Here is a 21,906-nt window from a genome sequence, read left to right as displayed (position 1 = left end):
GCATTCAAATGCCTGCTACGTGTGAACTCGAAAATATCGTTGCCAGCTTTGAATGCGGATCCGAAATCAGCTGGTGCAAAGGAAACAATAGACATTTATGTATGCCATTTTGCTCACGCTACCCCAGCAGTCGCAATGGCCTAGTGAGCAAAGCGCTAAACTGCCAAATTGAGAGATCCGAGTTCGAGTCCGAGTCGTCGGGCAGCGAAGCTTTCTTTTTATTTTTTTATTTTACTTTTATTTTGATTTTTTTTTAGTTTAGATTTTATTTTTTTTAAAGAGTGGCTCAAAAACTCAAGAATAATGAACAATAAACAGTTAAAATAAAATAATTGAAGAATTTCGTGAACTATGTAGTAACAATCACCGATACTTTGGAAATTGAATTCCAAACATAAATCGCTATTTCCCAAAAACCTGCCGAAAGTAATATGCGACAATGTTTTATAAAAAAAAAAAAATATGATTTATTTTTAAGTGTGCAAACTATAACTACAATTATTAACTTAAAAAATCTCTTTCAAAAACCAAAGACCATTTGCTTGTTCAAAATTTGATTTTAAGAACAATGTGTTTTAAATAAACGAAAAATGTATAATAAAATGGGAAGGGTTTTAGATATTGGCTTATGGTAGCACGAAATGTGTCACATTCTACTTAATTGTCAGGTTGTTTATATGGCGACGAAAAAGTAACAATGGAATATATATAACCTTGTTTTGTATCGTGCTTTGATCTTCGCTACGGATGAGAGAATTTGAGTATTTTGTGATCTTTGATATATATATATTATGCGATGTATCGCCTAAGCGCACTAAGGACTATTTGTGGATTCCGAACAATATCTGACAAAGCACCCTTCGTAATTGCCGGACTGATTCCCGTAGATATCCTGGCAAACGAGATGCAAAGAGTGTATAAGCGTGTATCTGTGGGAAATACCACTTTCAACCGAAAAGCAGTTACAGAGCAGGAAAGACGTCGCTCTATGGAGATCTGGAAAAAGCGTTGGGATGAATCGGAAAAGGGTAGGTGAACTCATAAGCTTATTCCACGCATTAAAAACTGGCTGGAAAGAGCCCACGGAGATTCAAACTACTACTTAACACAGTTTCTTTTGGGACATGACCCCTAAACGAGAGGTTCTAAATAGATTTGGGTTTGGAGATTCCTCACACAAAATGTGCGCACATATTTCTAGAATTCTTATAGATCTAAGACGATCTGAACAAGCTAGAACCGGTTAAATAACGTAGCGAGCCTATTGGCCGCCAACCAGCCCCGTGAGGTAATACCTTAAATTGTTCACGGGCGGGCGTCATCCCAGAAAAAATAAAAATAAAAATAAAAAATGCCCTTGAAACTCTATTTAAACTAAATTTGTTTCCTAGTGTCATTTATCATCATATCACACTTACCATTCCCATTCCTAAACTAGTCATATTTTTGTCTTTGACGTCTCGAGCTACTACAATTTGCGTAACAATCGCTGTGCCTGGTGCTGCAACAGTCGTTACGCTGCCAGCATTATTTGAACCCGACACGCCAGAGCCGCTGGATGCAGGTGACGCTGACGCTGCCTCTGTCTTACAGATTTTCGACAACGTCGGCTTTTCCGTATCTGACTCGTCACCGGTGATCACCGCCTGCTGCTGCCCAGCTACACTAGTGGTTACGGTTTGCACTCCGGACACGGGTATGTAATTGCCAGATGAAGTCTGTTGTAAGCTAACAATAGCTGCTTGATTTTGATTCTGAATTAGAATTGTTTGCGGATGTTGTTGCACTTGCTGTTGAGTATTGTGTAATTGTTGTTGTTGTTGTAGATCTGGGGATTTTGAGCGCTTGCGAACGCGAGATTTACGCCCAATTTGTGGTTGTTGGGATGATGTGGAGCCCGCAACAACTAATTGTCCGGTGGCATTGGCATTTGCAGTTGCCGACGACCCAATTTGCTGTGAATTGGCAGCGGGCACGTTACCGATATTATGCGTAAGCACAGCAGTATTCGTTGCGATTTGCTGTTGTTGTTGATGTTGCTGCTGCTGCTGCTGCTGATGTTGTGTGTTGGGCGAAGCCTGACCTGGCGATACAGTAGTGTTGACGATGTTACCAACAACTGCTTGTTGAATGTTCTCCGATACGGTGATTGTAGCTGTAGCAGTGTCGTTCAAATCATCTGTGTTTTCAGCCGTTTCACAAAGTCCCTTTATTTTCAGCTGTTCGGCAGTACGTAACAAACCCTGAAACAATAATACAAGAAAATTAAACAACTTGCAACTTTTGTTTAAAATATTAAATAACGTATGAAAAAAGTAAAAAAAAAGTACATACATATGTATATATTAGGTCACAAAAAAGTAAACGGTCGAATGTTCAGTATTGGACAAATATGATTTGTAACCAAATTCAAAACGATGTTTATTTATTTTTAAAAAATTTTCAGTTAAAATACATTCAGTACATTAGGGTGGTCCAAAAAAAAAATTAAGTTGGAATTTTAATGCCGGCACCCCCTAGGATTGTTCTATATCGAAAAAATATACCCCTACTTTTTATTTTGAAATCAAAAAATATTTAGGGGTGCTCAAAGCGCTCAAAGTTTTCCATGTATTTTATAAGGAGAAAAAAAAATATTTTTCGTAGAAATGGTATAAAACTCTTAAAAATCAATATTTTTCAATCGGAAAACTGTGGTTCTCTTCAGGAGACTTCAGGAGTGTAGCTACTATGAAAATTATATAATTTATAAAAGCAAAATTCACTCTTTTGCGAGAAATTTTATGGTGTCATCTTGTAAAATTAGTGCCGAACTATTGATATATGTATGTACGTATGCAGGGGCATTTACTTATAACTGAATCAACGCGATTTGCACCACAGTTTATTAACCAATCATAACTGATCCCCATAAATCGCCTGGACCAGTGGGTATTTCCGGTCCAACAGCAATAAATACGTATATACCAGGGTTGTTGCGAATATCCGCATTCGCATTCGCAACCGCGGAGCTTCCGCATTAATTTCAACATTTGCATTGGCAATAATCAATGCGGATGCACTGATAAAACGTATACATGGCAAACAAAATGACAAATTGTAGCCAATATTTTTGCCAGTGTTCGTGGGAGTATTTGTGTAGCAAAACTGGTCAAATGTCATATTTATCAACTTCGATAAAAATATCTTTAAACATTTTATTTCTTAAGCTATCTAACCGAGCTGCTGTCAATGGGCAGTCAAACAAGTTCCAACTTCTACTTGACCTTTCACGTACGTCAGAGAGAACAGAGTCTTTAACAATATTTTTTTTTTCTGTACTGTGTAATTCTTAACCAAATTTTCGTGATTTGCTTTTGATGTTACATATATGTATTCGTTTCAATAATTTCAAATCGGGCTCTTTGGGGAATTTATTATTAGCAAAAATTTTAAAAACAATAATTTTGTTTACTTGTCGGGCAATATTTTTTTCATAGGAATATACATTGGATTCTTGGCTAAAAACTTCAGTGGTAAAACTGTCCCTTCTTTGCTATTTAAAGTCAAAGAGTAAGTTCCTTCAATAGGGATTTCCAGCAGAAATGATAAACGTCTGGCTATAAAAAGATTCGATGCTCAAATAAAACTTTAATAAGATAAGAATTACGTAACTATCTGAGATTCAAATGCTTATAAAAAACAGTGTGCTTTTTTTTAAATAACATTATTCTGCCAGCCGAATCGTGGCAGCCAAAACTTTGTAAACAGAATTTTGTTCAAAATTTTCATTCCTGGAAAATAATAATTTATTTTTCATATCCACCTATTTAGCTCGCTATAAGCACAAATTTTTCAAACCAGTCGCCGAAAAAAAGTATTAAAAATTAATTACAGAAATTAAATCGAAAAACGTTGATGAAGTTACAGAAGGTTTGGCCTCGCCATTATGGTCGATTCTAATTGTTTCTTAAAAATACTTGACATCCGCATTCGCATCCGCGGATGTTAGCTGTTAGATATTCGCATCCGCATTCGCATCCGCGGATGTTTAAAATTCCACATTCGCAACATCCCTAGTATATACCCTAGAATCTAAAAAATGATATTGGTGTTAAAAAGTTTCTTTATCAGCGACCGATGCTAAAGGGGCAGGAGGCTGTTTATTATATTGAACTCAATAATTGAGAGATTGAAATTAAAGAATACGCAGATTTATCAGTTTCCTGGTCAAAAACTGTGGTTGAGAGGTAAATTCACCTAAGACTGAATTAGTTTTCCTTACTAGGCGGTAAAAAGTGCAGCAGCTCGAAAAGCACAAAAGTTGCCTGTTATAAACATTTGGAGGGATTTCTCTGCTGGGTGCTTTATAATTAAGCTCATCCTCTCAATATACAATTGTGCACAAACAATTTCTTACAGCAAGGTAAGAATCATATAAAAAACTGATCGTTTCATTGCCGGCATAATGCGACTTGTCCACATATGGTTTTAAATCATACATGCACACATAGGGTCATATACACTTGCAATTAATAAACGGTGACCATTCGTACCGATTTTTGCGGGACAGTACCGATTTTGAGAAAATTGTCCCGCTGAATTTTTTTCAAAGTCGGGACGTATAAGTGTGACGATTTTTCTTATTTGTACCGATTAAATTCCGATTTTCAGTGTTGTCTTTATTAATTTAATAAAAGTATCCCCTTTTCTCTGGCCCACAAACCACTTTTCGTACAAGCGTGACACCACTTTCGTTATCACAAAGGACTTAGAATATAAGGGAGCAAAAAAAATAGGCACCATCCTTAGTTTCTACGATATTTTTGAATGTTTTATTCTGTCAAACTGGTACTCTCGCTATATTGCATTCTTGTCATTTTTGTCTAAATTTTTCTCAGGTTTTTACAATTGTTTCTTAAGTTTTTTCGGGGAAACTTTCCATTAAATGAATATTTAACATTTTTCAAGCGAATAAACGCAAATGAAAATTGTGATTTTTGGCAATTTTTCTAAGGGGTCCCTAGGGAACCATAGGGGACCTAGGTGGTCGGGGGTTGCATTTTTGTCAATGGCGGGGTTCATTCCCTCTCCAAAAAGGTGGGTTAGAGGTGCCACGCCCACTTACCTTTCGCCCACCGCCCCTTTGACGAACGGCCATAAAGGAATGCCAACCCGTTTTTTCTTTAATTAAACGATTCTAAAGGCGGGTTCACCGTTCTTGTCCGGACAACTTTTTATTTGCTCTCAAAACATTTTTGCCGGAGAGGGTGCTGCCGTACGTTTCACCGTTCAGTTCGGTACATTTTACTTTGTTTTGAAGCAAACAGCTGATGATATTGTTGCCTACATACGTTTTTGAGGGCAAATAAATAATATATGCAATTCGCTGCAAACGCATATAAAGGAGAACGCGGCAACCTGAATCACCAAGTCGTTCAGACAGAAAATCAAAATCAATTTGATTCGAACAAAGAGTGTTCAGCACATTTTTGTCGCGGTCTCAGTGAGACAGAGTGGGAAAGGAACGCGTAAAATTACTAACAAAAAGACTCCAGACATGAACGGTGAATGCGCCTTAATTTGAATTTGGTGAAATTTTAGAAAATAATACTAATTCCCTCAAAAAAATCATGGATATGAAAAATATAAGCTGTAGATACGGTGCCGAAAATATAAATAGGAAGAGGCATTTTAGCATTCTTTGGCTATTCTCCGGACTTACCGTTAATTTTTGGTAAATTTCTTTTGTAGAAGGTTTTCTCGTTTTCTCCATACAAAAAAAAAAATTTTAACATATTTTTTATGGAAGAAAATGCGCGAACAAAAAATTGCCGAAAACAACGGTCAGTCCAAGCTATTTCAAACTTGCACTTTGTTATACTAAAATTTAGTGGGCTACAAAACTGCACACTCAAAACCATTCTAGAAAATTTGTTTAAAACCTTTAAAAATTTTGATCAACATTTCGTCGCCTAAGAAAACGGATGTCGAATGTGCAAAATTACGATTTTGGAATTTTGATGCAGATTTACTAAGTTGGGCATGCGCTTTCGATTTCTGGAATCCATTTTTTTAAATCTCCCTTAGTTTTTGAGATGTTTCGTGTGAATTTTGTCCTATGTTACATAATATTAATGATTGCTATGCCTTTTGTACGTACTTTTTTTTAATCATAAGGAGTTTTTCGTATGCATCGCAAAACTTTGAGCTTACGACGACTCTGCTATAACGACACAATTGAAATTGGGAATTAAACTAAGAAACAGATTTTTTTTTGTTTTTTAATTTTAGCTTGCACTGAGTCTCTAATGAAATGAAAGAAATGAAAATCTACAAAAGACTGAATTTAAGTATTGGTTTTTGTTTTCATAAAAAAGAAAACGTATATTCGTAGCATATTTACAGCATAAAAGATTTATAGAATTTTTTATTAAACACATGAATATGCATGTTTTTGTTGTTTTTTTCTACTAAGTAATTAATATTCAATAAATATATCTAATTTTTTCATCAAATTATACCATCGTCGTTGAAATAGATACTTTAGTATTTGCGTATGTTCTATGGACAAAAAAAAGTGGTGAGTAAAGTCAATTTTCTCATTAAGGTTTAGAGATATTAAATTTAAAAATTTGGAAAATAAAAACTAATAACACCAACTACGCCTTCAAACACTACAAAAATCGACCGTATAGTTTGGGATTAATTCTACCTTAAACTTCAAAGTAAATTTTCTCAAAATCGTGTTTTGTAACATTCGACATCCGTTTTCTGAGGCGACGATTTGCTAAAATTCTTCGAATTTTTACAAATCTTCTACGAATTTTGCAATTTTGATTTACATGTTTTTTTTAGAAAGTAAGCTTTATTTTCATAAAAAATAATAAATATTTTTTAAACAAGGAAAGTAGCCAAAACTTGCTAAAAAATGTCTTCCCTATTTACATTTTCTTTGATATATATATATTTTTTTTTAATAAAACTGTATTAAAAGATGTTATGTCCTTTTATCCTAAAACAAAGTTGTATGTTCGTATTCGATGCTATAGAAATGTCCCGATTTTAGGCCTTAGAAATCTGGTCACCGTAACTATGTATATACATACATATGTATGTAAGCATGTGTACCTGTAAAAATGCAAACATATGCACATACATATACATATGCCCACTAATGCAAGCCAACTCGCTAGGAAGTCTTTACGCTCATCAAATAAATACATAATTCGAGAGTTGAATGTACATTTTCAAATTCATTGAAAAGATTGAGAAAAATGTATGAACACTGGTAATACGATTGGTGCCGCCTGGCTGTGTGAGAAAACGGCATAAAAAATGCTCAGCACAAAGCCAGGTGGTGGAGCAGTGTTGGAGATTTGTTGCACGTTTTAAAACCTGTTCGCATTGCGAAATTTGTTAAAATTCTCATCAGCTCGCACACATCATCAACCTCAAGCGATAGCGATGATATCCATCGAAGACTCACCGCTGCCGCTGCTGCCTGCCTTTCCAATCCACGCGTTTTACACAGCTAAAGTGACGATTTTTTCATAGCGGCGTTCTTCTCAGTCGTTTATTGACCTCAAATCGAGTCATGGTTATGGCCACAGTCGTCAAAGACAGTGTGTACGTAATAGCTAAGCTAATTTGCCATACAACACTCCAACCATATACGTTTTATACTTAGAAATACATACAGCAATAATGTAGCCTACATACATACATATACACATACTTATGTATGTATTTGTATGTCCATAATAAGTACACATCTAAATTGACACATGTACATGCATGTTTTTGTATGTATATCTTTCGTTTATACATATGTATGTATTTATTAATAATTTATAATTATGGAGAGTTGGAAGCAAGCACTGCTTAAAATTATATATATAGCGATTCGCCCGATAAAGAGAGCTCGACGTGAAAGTTGGGATGACTGACATCCCACCAAATGGGCAAAAACAATACAAAGTATCGATGAAGTATCAATATCGGTCTGATATATACATTTAAACATTTTATTGTTTACTAGCAAATAGAGGGGATGGGCTTCGCGGTGCCTCTTCGGTAATCCTCTCGTTAGCAAGAAAAAAAAGTATGACATACTTAAGGAAGAGCGTGCAATAGTTTTTTTGAGTACTGATGATCTTAATCCAACCAATATAGATTAAATTACGAAAATCCACATACCGTAATTCAGTCACTTCTTTTCGAAAAATCGGTAGATTAAAAAAAAAAAGATTGATTTAACTTTTGACATTGTTTTTATTAGGCTGGCAGTCAGCGCAATCAGCGCTTCAACTTTTGCTCGAAAGGTTTCAGACAGCGAGCGAAGATAGAAGCGAGTGAAAGCTTGCGTGGAGCCATAAGCATCAAATAAAAATTGATTTGTAGCAAGCTCTCGTTTTTGTTTTTGATTTTCAACCAACTTCAAAAAGGAGGAGGAAGAGGTTATCAATTCGGCGGAATATTTTTATTATTGCAACGCTTTTATCAGCTTGAAATGTTGTTTGTCCATACACCTTTGCTATAATCAATGTTCCTATAAAAAAAAGTATAGACATCAACCTCGTCGATAGATATCATATCGAAGAACATACAATTAGACACTAGAGATAGATGTCTCCTCGCCGGAAGTAGTTAAATATTGCGCATAAAAATATGCACTACAGCGGAAATGGACGACACACCATTTATTTAAATGAAATTAATTGGGGCTCGTCGTATGCACCTGTGTATGTTCAAAGAGATTATAAATAAGATCTGATAACCTACAATACTTATGTAAGTATGTATCAGAATTTCTTTGGTTTCAGTAGGGGCAAAATTTGCTAAGATGTAACGCATAGCCCAGCAAAAAATTTCGAAGGACTAGACAGAGACGAATACATGGTGTTCTACAGATCATATTTTTCATATCCATCATTTGTTTCAGGGTATTAGTATTATTTTATAAAATTTCACAAAATTCAAGTGAGAATAATTTAATTAAAACAAGTTGTTTTTAAGCAAAAAACAAAACCGACTTCAATTCTCATATAAAAATTTAAGAGTATCGTTAATCTCTTCATGATCCAATGATAACTTAACTTGGTCCAAAGTTATGCAGTGACATACATAAAAAAAAGTACCAGTGTGACAGAGTCAAACATAACCAAAGATCGTAAAAAATACGGATGCTTGCTGGCTATGTTTATATTCTATGTCTTTTGTGATAACGAAAGTGCTGCCACGTTTGTACGAAAAGTTGGTTTTGGGCCAGAGTAAAGGGGATACTCTTATTAAATTAATAAAGTAAACACAGAAAATCGGGGTGTTATCGGAACAAATAAGAAAAAATCGGGACTTTTACACGTCTGGACTTTTAAAAAATATTCAGCGGGACAAATTTCTCAAAATCGGTACTGTCCCGCAAAAATCGGTACGAATGGTAACCGTATTTATAATAGAATAACATTTATAAAAAAAAATCACAACACTATACAATAAAATTCACTTGGGACGACTCTATCAAGGTAGCAAGAATAAAGGTTGGAGTACCCAAATTCAGTTTCCGGCGCTATTTTAATGCTGGAAAACCACCACACTGTACAAAATGTTGGACCATTTTTCTTCCAATGTTTGATCAATTCATACAGTTGGTACACAAAAAGACACATAGTATGTAGAAAAACACATATGCTCGCCATTTTGTTAGACTGCACATTTTATCTGATCCTCTCTATCTCTAAATCCCTAATCTCTAAAAACGTAAATTATAAAATACTTTTCAATATGTATATTATTTCCGGTGTATCTATCATTCCAGGAAAATAAGATTCTCAGCAGGCCTGATAGATTCGGTTTCGGATAGATAGTACCTGCCATTTGGGACTTTATTGTTGAATTCTCCAGAATGCAATGTAACCAAAAGGACAACACTGTAGTGAAATGCCCCCCCTTTTAACACAAGAAAGCTTCTTGATATGTGACATAGTAAATGAGTCCAAACGAAAGGAAAAAGAAAATGGAACATAGAAACGTTTACAGTTATGCGGCAACGTTGCTTTAATTTGATTAACTGCAGCAGAAGGAGTGGAACTGGTACCGCGCTGCATGAGCTGCGAAACGAAAACCAATCCATGGCCAGATGACTGACTAGCCAACTACCACACTTACTGCCACTGCCAATCAGGCCTGCCGCACAGGTACAGGTTTGTGGAACAGGTTACGCGCGATATTTATATTGTTTATGGTGTAACAGAGTACGACGCTGTAGTTGTGACCATGATCCTGTCTCTATGTACATATGTATGTGGTATGTACATATCTTACGCTTGCGTGCAGGCGCGTAACAAGTTTACATGCACATGTACATACATGTCACATACTACGTATGTTATGCGTATAGTATGTCTGTCTGTATGTATGTAGATTGGACAATAGCCATTCATGAGCTATCTACAATGTGTGGATCTATAAATAGAATAGCCTCATAATGGTCATGTGAGAATAAATATGTATTAATTGTGATATAAATTTTTCGCTGCGGCGAAATATGTATGTATGTATCAACCTACTAATCGCCATTTAGGTTACCACAAGGATATATTTTCGTTTCCTACCCAAAGGGGTAAATTCGCGGAGCATACATACTGGTTAGTATAGATATATTTTTGAGAAGGGTGGTATGCACTGGACCGAGAAAGGCTTTGTGGGGCCTTCGGGAAAAATATTCCGATTCAATAACTTTACGGAACAAAATTAAAAAAGTCGTGTAACCTGGAACGTCACATAGCGCATGTTGTGGGTCTAATCGAGTAATAAAAAACTGTATACTAGAAATGGTTCGTTTTAACCAATTTGCAATAGATAAATGTACCCACTATTTTTACTTTTTGTTAAGCATGGTAATACCAACCATGTTTGTTTACCATGTGAGAATATCAAAGGTAAAGGCAATCCATCTCATTTGAAAGACTTCTTAAACTTGCGCGTTATTTTTTTTTTTTTTTTTTTTCGAACCGTTGAACCGAACCGAAACCCCGGTTCAAAGACTAAAAAAACCGCTTTGACGAAGCAACCCAAAAGTGCAAAAACGGTTTGAGAATCGAGTCTTTTCTTTAAATATACATATGTTGGTAACATTTCAATGCTTAGTGTAGAAATCTAACTAGCTGGCAGAACTTTATTCAAATTAATATCTTAATCCCAAGTAACGTCGATTGAATGCTACCTACTTTGGAGTACTCAGTATCGATACTTTTGAGAATCGACTTCTTGGTACTTTGGTATCGATACTGCCCAGCACTACTTAAAATAAAACTAGAACTCTCTACTACTATCCCTGAAAATAGCCAAAACTGATTTTGGTATTTATTTTTTTTTCAATAGCACAATGTTCCACGAAAAAAATTAAATTAGTATAGTAGCCGAGACGTTTTTCTCAAAATTTGAAGCTGATGGATACTTTATACTTACGGGTTGGAATCAGCACAAAAAAGCCAACCAAAAACAGCTTTCGCCTTAAGGGCCTGAATCGTTAATGGATTGTTTGCATAATATCGATCCTTTACGGCACCCCACAAACAAAAAAGGCAAATCGCAGTGCCGAGAGGGCTGTAAACACGACTACCGAATTTGGCGCGCAAATAATCGTCCAAGTCCATGTCTTCAATTTGATTTCATTTATTTCGTTATAAACACAGTAGCGCGTTAAGATTTAATCTTTTATTGCGCAATAAAAGGAACAGATGAGTACGTGTAATGTAAATGTTTGAATAAAAGTAAAGAGCAACAATAATATATGTATAAACAAATATAGAAATGTACCCTGCAAACCAAAGTTCCCGAAATCTTAACGAAATCTTTAGGAGTATCTGATTTCTGTAACGATTTTTTTCCGAATCTTCAAAGAAAATTATATGAAGTGGTTGGCACGAACTCGTAAAGAAATTTCTGTACGAAAAATAAAGAAAATTCTGAAAAAAGTCTGCAAGAAATTCTTCACATAGCAGCATTATTTTCATTTCTTTACCGATTTTCTTCCGAAATTTCGTAAAAGAATGGAAGTGTGCGTAATTTATTTCATTTTAGAAAATTCTGCAAAAAATCGGATGGGATCTTTCCGAATTCTTTAAAAATTCTTTACGATTCAGAATACTCTGAAAAAATGGTTTGCAGGGTATATTACAAACAGAATCGTATAAAACGTAGAAAACTTATAACTACCTCATTATGCGACTTCACCAGTGAAGTATTAAATACAACTTTTCCCCCTTTCCGAAAACTACCGTTCCATGGTAAGCAGGGGGTGTTTTTAGCCTTATTTCAAACAAGATCTTCGATATTATTATGTTCAGCTAGACTTAATGAGATAAACTAAAAAATAGTTATGAGTGATGCCGCCCACGCCATATTTCAAAATTCCATAATAATGCTACTTCCTTTCAAGGGATTGTATTGCGAGTATAAAATTTAAGTAAATTAGCATCCTTTCAAATTTCAAAATATCGAAGTTTCAGCATTTCAGAAATATACCATTATATGAAAACAGGCCGTAATTTTACTCCGATTTCAAGAATTTTCATCGTCTTGCTTTTGTGTGACAAGTACAATAATTATACCGAGTTTGGTACAAATTGATGGAAACCTAGATACACATATGTGGTCATAAATTTACAGCTGTTAGATATGTATGTTTTACCAGGACCAGCAACTGTGCCAATAGGAGAAAATGTTGAAATTGGTGAAGTGGATACCGAGACATACACATATAATAAGTGGGCGTAACTACGCCCATTTTCCAAAAATGTATAAAATTCTTATTTCCCAACTAATGGTAATTGTAAATATCAAGCTTCAGTAGTTACTAAAATATCACAGTTTTCGTATTTTTGAGGTTATATGAGAGGTGGGCGTGGTTATTGTCCGATTTCGATTTTTTACTCGAGTTATCGTGTGCACAGACGAACAGACAGTCGCAGCTTAATCGAAATATAAGGCGCGTGTGTATTTGGAAAACTTAAGCTCTTCATATAGATATGGCGGCTTCTTATAAACGAATAATTTAAACATAAAAATACAGTCCCGCCACAAAAAATCGTTTATCATGCCTCCGTTGATGATGTTTCGTTTGCATTACTCGCCAACGTTGTTCAATCATAATTCGATTCATTTCGTTCCGCGGAGATATGACAGTGACTTTCTGTCAAGATTTCGAGCTGGGAAGAGCTGTCACTGTTAAAATAACATATGGTTAAAAAACACTTATGGACCACCCCCTTTACATATGTTTATTCGAACTGAAAATTTCTAAGCAAATAACTGAGCAAAAATGGTTTAAGGTCTAAAGCAATGCGAAAATGAGTTTTTGAAGGAGTTGGAGGCTTTCCAAAAAAAAAATTTAAGCACAGTTTCTTGAATTACTAGAGCAGGGTTGCAACTGTTTTAGGCTAGCGAAAAAGTTCATAATGAAATTATGATGATTAATTGTAGTCAAAGGTGTACAAAATTATTAATTGGATATAATCATATTGCAAATACACCAACTAATTAGTTACATATATATATGTACATATATACATACACGTACATTGGTATGTACAATTTCTCGTTTGTTTATGTACATATGTAAATACAGTGACCCAAACCAGTGTCCATGTGTTGATTTGTTTTAAATATTCACTACGCTTTTCAGTTAATTTTTATTGTTGTCATATTTCGATAAAAACATTGCCCAAGCTTTAACCAAAACCCATATACATACATACGTGCATAATGCAAAGTTTCTAAATTTATACAAAATTTAGGAAAGTTCGACACATTTTCATCAAAATTTCGGGCTTTTTGATCTGAATCTTTACAATTTTTGGGCTTAACTTGTTTGAGTCACTGTATCTTCATACAATACATATTTTTGTATTCAATTGCATAATGATAATATGGCAACATCACATAATTGAATCGAATGATATGTATACATGTGTATATATTTAAATATGAGTGTCAAATCAAGGGGTTTTATGAATTCCTTAGTTTCAAAATACTTTTGATTAGGGTTGCCACCTATTCGAAAAGTCATTTCTATCTAACTATTTGTATGTATAATACGCGAAGGCATTTTTTATGAAGGTCTTCAGATTTGCGCCGTTCTTTCCAATTTCAAAAATGAGATGTCAAATTCAAGAGCTTGGCTTGTAGATGTGAGATAATGTTTAATTTTTCGAAGTTCGAAATTTTTAGCGGTATAGGGTGATTTAAAATTGTGAAACCGAAAGGCTGTCATCTGTTTAAGTGTTAAATTAAATTTTTGGCGTTTTTATGCTATGCGTGTTCAATAGTAATGTCGTTATACGGTATTGTATAATATAAGAAAGCTGCGGGTTTTGTTTGATATACATACATATGTATGTAGTGGTAAATTTATTTGCGCCAAAATCTAATCCGAATTTTAGTGGTGCTAACTGGATTCGTGAAATGGTTAAACAAGCTTGCGGAAACTGTCCGCTGCAACTATTTTGTATTTAAGGGTTTTTACGTGTGCTGATAAAGCGACGATCTGTTTGTTTTTGGCGCATAATATTATCGGTAAAGGTATGGATAAAGGAGATAAAGTTCTGTCAAAATATGTCGACAAATTTTGGCGTCAAAATATGACATAGTGAAAACCAACCATAAGCCTGACAGGACGACAAAACTCCCCAAAAAGGGCGAAGTGGCATGTGTTTCCATCTGTCTTTTGTTTGATATACCAACTGTATGAATTGATCAAACTTTGATTGCCTTTCCCCACAAAATTGAAAATTTAAAATAATTCTGTATGTTATTAAACATACTATATGTATGCACATTAGGGTTCCAAATATGCATGTGAAAAAGTAAAGTCGGAGTTTTTATGCTCTCACCCCTTAGGAATATTTAGAGGTCGCTCAAAGCGCACAAGTTTTCCATGTAAAAAGCAACTTTTCGTAGAAATGGTAGAGAATTCTTGAAAATAAATATTTTTCGATTGAAAAACTCTGTTTCTCTGCAGAAGATTCCGAATAATAGTACCCAATTGTCTATTTAACCATTTTTTCCTCGCTACTGTAATTTATAGGTCCGCCAAAAAACCCCGAAAAATGCAATAAAAAATCGTTTGTATTAAAAAAATGGTTTAATAAACAATTTGGTATTGTTATTGAAAGCCTCCTGAAGAGAACCAGAGCTTTCCGATCGAAAAATATTGACTTTCAAGAATTCTATATCATTTCTACAAAAAAATAGGGGTATAGTTTTTTCGATATAGTACAATCCTTGGGGGTGAGAGCATTACAATTTCGATTTAACTGTTTTTGGATCACCCTAAAGCACATACAGTATTGGACATATCTATAGCGCCCCCCTTTCAAAGTGATATTGTTTGCCACTTATGTTTAATTATTTACTTTTAAGAATTTTCAATTAAAGTACAGTTTTTTCTCTAACAAAATTCATATAAACCCGTTTGAAACTTTTTAAAATACTACAAACTAATGCAACAAATGTTCACCCAAATTTCAAACTTTTTTCTCAGGAGTGATACAATTTTTCGGAGTACACAGTTTTATAGCCCATTAAATTTTAGTCTAATAATGTGCAAGTTTCAAGTGGCTAAAAACTACCGTTGATTTTTTAGATTTTTTTTGTTTTATATGGAAGAAACCCGCAATACCTTCGGCGAAAAAAATTCTAAAAAATCAACGGCAATTTTTAGCCACTTGAAACTTGGACATTAATTGAATGGGCTGTAAAACTGTGTACTCAGAAAAATTCTAGCACTTCTGTGAAAAAAGTTTGAAATTTGTGTGAAAATTTGTTGCATTCTTTTGCAGTTTTCTAGTTAGAGAATCAACTGCATTTTAATTGAAAATTCCTAAAAATAAATAAACATGAGGGGCAAACAATATTACTTTGAAATGGGGGTGCCATTGTATTGGCCAATATTGTATGTATGTAAGTACAATGATTATACAATCTATTTCTATATTTTATATGGGACAAACAGGTGGACGATTTTTTAATATTTGGTAAATATTTTTCCAAGCGAATGGTAAATTATTTTCGTTTTCATCAGTGGCATCCCTGTTGACTGAGAATGGCGTTACACTCGCTGATGTAAAATGACTAAATGATCACATTGCGTCGTATATTCGAAATCTTTAACGTACTTTCGACATGAACTGTAGCACTATGGAGCACAAAAGCGTAAGCGCTGTAAGATCTTGGCTTCGGTGTATTGCATTGCTGTGGGGCATGTGTTGTTGAACCGGATTGTTGAGACCAGCTGTAGCTGTGCGCAAGCGCTGCGTACGAGTCGAAAATAATTAATCAATATCAATTGAAGCAACCACAAAGCTATCGAGCCGCAGAAGCGTCAATGACTCCGAGTAACCAGCCAACAAACACTAAGGCGAGCATACGCAACTTACGGCTGAGTTGAAACAGCGACCGAAGAGACGGTGACTTCAGCATAAACACTACAGACACCACAGCATGGCCATGGCTCAGCACCGAGAGCACCAACAGCACTAAACAAAATGGTGGCGGTGGCTCGTTCACGCATATTTTTTGACCATTGCAATAAATTAAGTGAAATTTTTTTTTGTTTCGCAAGCGCAGTATTTTAACACACATGAAGTAAAGGAAGGGAAATACAAACGTTTAAAATCTGTCAGCATCCTTCTATGGATGTTTTGCAACATAAAAATAAATGGATGCTTTCCAACATATGACTAATGCACTACTTTCACCAAGCCACTTTCAATTCAATTCAATATCAATTCATAGCATCACCCACGAAAATGCACCAACAACAAAGAATCAAAGTAAGTAAGTGCTTAAATATGTATGTATGTAACTCATAAAAGAAGGAACGATTCATGTTTAGAAAATCAAAGCCAAAGGAAAACTTACGAAAAACGCGGAAAAGATAACAACACAAAAGTCGCGAATAAAGCAAAAATAACACAAGACACACACAAGAAGTATGCAAAGAAATCAAATAACATAAAACCCAAGTACAAAGAAAAGAAATCTGCAACAAAGCCTGCTGCTGACAAGGTGTAGAAGCAAGCGGCCAACCAAGTCGTCGTCTTGTTGCGTTTGCGTGTCTGTCTTTGTCTTCTCGCACTACTTGAGCAACTGACTTTACTTTATCGAAGAAGAAAATAAGACACAAATCAACAAGTTGAAGATATTGGCCGCGGTGGTACATAAGTGCATTGTGAGTGAAACCAGTGCCTGTGACTCTGCGCGGCGCCACTACTGACTACTAACCAACCAAATAGATTCCAGTCAGTAACCAACCCGGCATCCATAGTTTGCACCAGTGGTAAACGCTCGTCGCACTAGCCACAGTCTGTAGAGTATGTATGTATGTATGTATGAACAAAAGCCAGCAAGCAAGCAAGCAACTGTGGAGCGTTGGTGCGGTGGTGGCAGTGCCGAGTGCCGACGATGCCCATGCATTCAAAGACATTAAACCAAAGGAGATGTGTTAAAAACAAGTACTATAATTTTACTGCAGCAAATTTCAATGTCAGCCAAGGCAAGCAAGATATGCAGGCTAACAGGTCGACAGGTAGTCGAGCGAGCTAGCTAGCTAGCCGACTAGGCCAGCTCAATAAATTTATAGATAAACGTGTGAAGCTAGGATGGACGACGGCGGCGAATAAGATGTGTGTACGTACAGTGGCTAGCAAGTATGTAGAATTCTTCCGCAATAATGTTTGGATTTTTCAATTTTTCACTTTTGAACACTCGTAGTACATACATAACAATAAATATGTATAACGATGAATGTGAAACATTACCCCTTGATTGCACTTTTTTGGAACTGTGCGCTGTGCGTGTGTGTGTGGAGAAAATTTTTATTTGCACAACTTTTCACTTGTTTTGTTGTAACTCATCACATCGATCACCAAATAATAAATCACAAATTGCTTTTCGTTCGGTTCTTTCGTGTTAGCTTAAACTAATTTTCCAATCTGAGTTTAGAAAACACAAATCAAGCTTGTTTTAACACTGGCCACTTGGAGGAATGGTTGTACAAAACTTTACCACCACGCTGGAATGTCCGTCGCGAATTTGACGAATACCAAACTGAATGAGAAATCATACTGAAGCAAAAGAAAAGACAAGACGACAAGAAAATATCCAAAACCCAATTTCAAAACCTCGACTTGGCACTTAGTTGCGTAGTCATGTCGCGCCTCTCCGCTCATTTCTTCTCTCCGCTCCTCTGCCGCCGCCGCCGGTGTATGCCCTGGCAAACGACGACGACGAGCAACAACGCTTCGTCGTCTGGACTTGTCTCGTTTGGCTGCGTCTCAGGTCTCAGCTCACCTAACAGTATGGTTTATTTGTTGTTGTTAAGATGGTCAGTTGCTATTTCTACCGGAGGTCTTCGCCTATATACGTACACATAAAGATACATATGTATGTATGTATGTATGTATGTATGTTTGTGTATGAAAGCATACTTATACATAAACATGTAATTATTGGGGAAATGAAAAAAATAATGGTATTAGTGGTATAAATGTACATAGTGCATACATACATACATACATACGTATAATATGGACATGCATACATACATACATACATATATATATTTCCAAACACAGAGAATGGTCTTCAGTGAAGCCACGTTGAATTCGAAAGCCGAGCGCGAGACAGGTAGACCGACCTGGCATTATTGCGACTACACTTACTGCAACTTGAACAAAAGCAATGATATTCGGGTTAAAACCGCGTGCCTGGCTCATCATTGTGGAACTTTTTGAATCAACCATACGTTGTACATACTACGAATGTTTGTCCGTGTGCATGTAGTAGGCATGTACATACATATGTATGTGTGTGTGTGTAAAGGCCGATATGTACATACATACTATCAGGTAAAAGCAAATGTCTTAGCGCAAAAACCAACAACACCATAAACTAAAATAACAGCTTGGCCATCCATACATACAGTATGCAAAATCAACATTCGGACACCTCCACCTCTTGCAGTGGAATTTATAGTAGACAGTGAACTAGCATAGTACCAGTTTGCTTTTCAACTCAACTAGCTCATCTTCGATCCCTTTCCATACTAACGTCCGAGATTGTATACGAAATGTCAATTGTCCGGAAATGCATCAGCATCAATCAGTAGAAATACTAGTAGCGTCATAAAAACACAGCAAATCTATCGCACTGCTACAGCAGTCGCAACGACGGACAGAGCGCGCATCTCGAGAGATCCGAGATAAGAACCATCGATCGCCGAAAAAATATTTTATTTTTATTAACCGACTTCAAAAAAAGGAGGAGGTTATCAATTCGTCGGAATATATATATATTTTTTCTGTATGTTACCGCATAACTGTGGACCACGATTTGGAACCGATTTCGATAGTTGCAACAAAAAAGTTATGCATAAACAATGGATACTTTATACTTACGGATTCGTAATCAGCACAAAAAAAAATCAATCAAAAATAGCTTTAACAATTTGCCGCATCAAAATCAGTGTTGCCCTGTATAATATATTACGGCGCTTACACAATATGTTAATGTTTGGTCTAGCTTTTCCTCCGATTTGTGGCGTGCGCCTTAATGATGAGGGACCTACAGTTCTACGCCGACTCCGAACGGCGATTGAATTTTTATGAGAAGCTGTTTCTCATGGCAGAAATACACTCGGAGGTTTACCATTGCCTGCCGAGGGGCGACCGCTGTTAAGAAAAAACATTTTTCTATATTTTTTTACAATGTCGCTTTGACCAGGGCTTGAACCCAGGCCCTGCGGAGTGGAAGCGCGCACTGCTTACCACTACACCACAGCGGCCGCCGTCAACTTAGACATTAATATTTTGTTACTCTTTTAACTGTTTGTGTAGTAATACTACTACGAAAAGTTATACTAGTAACATAAACAAAAGAAAAGTAAGTTCTTTAGCAACTATAATACCACTTTTTTAATTTTTCGTTGAATAAAATAATGTATGCGCCTACTTAAAAAGAATATTGTTCTAAATTCTTACCATTCGTTTCTATTTACATATAAATCCACCACTCTTTGACATTTTCATTAACAAGTTAATTAAGGAACGGCTACGATTCGCAAAACGTCGATTTTTTCGTAATGCTTCGTAATTATCAACTTTTCCGTGCCATGAGCCATACCCAAGAACGGAATAGAAAGATTGCGCCCATCAGAGAGGATTTTTGAGCGCAATTTTTGCGTGACGCCATTTTGGTGCAATTGTGAGAGAGACAAGTAAAAAGCAAAAAAAAAAATGTAAACAATTGGGAAAAATGTGTTAATATTAATATTAAATGGTTCGATTTTGCAGAAATTAATAAATATATAAAGTTTAATTAAATAACAACACACGTAGCAATGCTTTTGGGCATGTAGCCCTTTAGGGTACGTTCACACAGAAAGCGTGACCGAGCCGAGCGAAGCCGTTCCGAGCTGATTGAAGCTTTCAAATTGCTGTTGCTATTTGAAAGTGTTCATACAGCAAGCCTTTTCAGGAGCGTTTTGGAGCTGAAAGCCAAGCAGTTTTTTATCTTGAATTTTCTATTTAATATTTCAGCTTCATGACGCTGTTGCAAACAAGATATTAAAATACTCAAATACAATACGTTTACAACAAATCTTTTGAATAAAATTTAGCAAATGTTTTTGCTGATTTTCATTGACGGTAAGTTTTTTATATCTTTGCAGCCTAGTCCATGAGAAAAGCTCCGTGCCGCTTCGTTCGGTGCGAATACCAGCAGCTCCGCTTTGTTCCGCCTTGCTGCGCTCGGCGCCGCTCGGCTTTCTGTGTGAACATACCCTTAGGCAAGTACGATTTTCAGGGTCTTGACATCCAACCCACTAGCAAGTGCACAGTTCACACTTCGTAGAAAGTCACACCTGACCCTCCGAAACCTTCCACATACCCCTGGGGAACCTTTGGAAAATGGCCCAAAATTAGCATTTTGACACCGGAAATGTAAACTCGATAACAGTATTTTTGTGCAGACCATCTTTTTATTGTCAAAGGTATTCCGGCTACGCCATCCACAGTAAATTTGCGTTGAACTCACTCCGAAATTCACAGAAAGTGTATTTTTCAGACCGAATTTATTAATAAATTAGTGACCGAAAATTACAAAATTAGGTTTTTGCAATAAAGTGTAGACCCTTGACTACAAGTGTGTGTAAAATTATTTGGATCGGGTCACCCATTCGGACACAATAGCCCGAAATCATTGGGCAAATAACTAAACCGTACCCAGTTAAATTATTATTTGGTTTTCCAAATGGGATGGGCGCCATCTCTGTTTCTCCCAATCGTGAGCCATACCTAATATGGGAAATATTTAGAATGCCTTGAAAAAATTAAAAAAAGTCGCAAAATGTTGCACATCAATGCGGGTAGTGGTAAATTCTAGAGCAATCGGTTGCTGCAATATGTTGCAGAATACAAAGTTGGAGGGATAATTGACTACCAGTATTCTTCAAATTGCAAATCTAGATTTTTGTTCTTCAAATTGTAAAGTACAATCATACAGAAAGTAGTAATAACTTAAATTTCTTCTAGTTTTTTTTTTTTTGCTTGTGCAATAATTCATAAAAATCAGGGGTGTACGAATACGGGTTTTGCATACTGTGCTTATGTATTTTGTACACAAGCATATACATAAATATGGGTCATTCCAGCGAAGACGACAGCATTGACCAGGTCAAAAAACATTACAAAGATTGCGTATAAATCTGTAACAACAGTAAAGCAGGCAGATTAATTTCTTAGAAATCGATTTTTATAGATTTATTTAGTTAGGAGAAGGTTATCGATTCGATGGAATTTTTTTTGTTTATGTATGTTACCGAACAACTTTTGACCACGTTAACCGATTCATATAATTGTTTTTTTT

General features: G+C 35.8%; 1 protein-coding gene across 4 annotated transcripts in view; it reads right to left on the bottom strand.

Annotated features, from left to right (window-relative positions):
• The window catches only part of LOC118743479 (broad-complex core protein isoforms 1/2/3/4/5), a 100,722-nt gene that overhangs the window by 16,492 nt on the left and 62,324 nt on the right, over positions 1-21,906 (bottom strand). For all 4 annotated transcript variants that reach the window (XM_036476186.1, XM_036476189.1, XM_036476187.1 and 1 more), the window contains exon 3: positions 1,419-2,243. In XM_036476186.1, the coding sequence (XP_036332079.1) occupies positions 1,419-2,243 (825 nt within the window). The remainder of the gene's footprint in view (positions 1-1,418; positions 2,244-21,906) is intronic.

This window comes from Rhagoletis pomonella, unplaced genomic scaffold, assembly GCF_013731165.1.
Source record: "Rhagoletis pomonella isolate Grant_MI unplaced genomic scaffold, Rhpom_1.0 Rhpom_scaffold_00007, whole genome shotgun sequence".
Lineage (NCBI taxonomy): Eukaryota > Metazoa > Arthropoda > Insecta > Diptera > Tephritidae > Rhagoletis > Rhagoletis pomonella.
The sequence above is the reverse complement of the archived record's forward strand: the minus strand, read 5'-3'. Positions and strand labels throughout refer to the sequence as shown.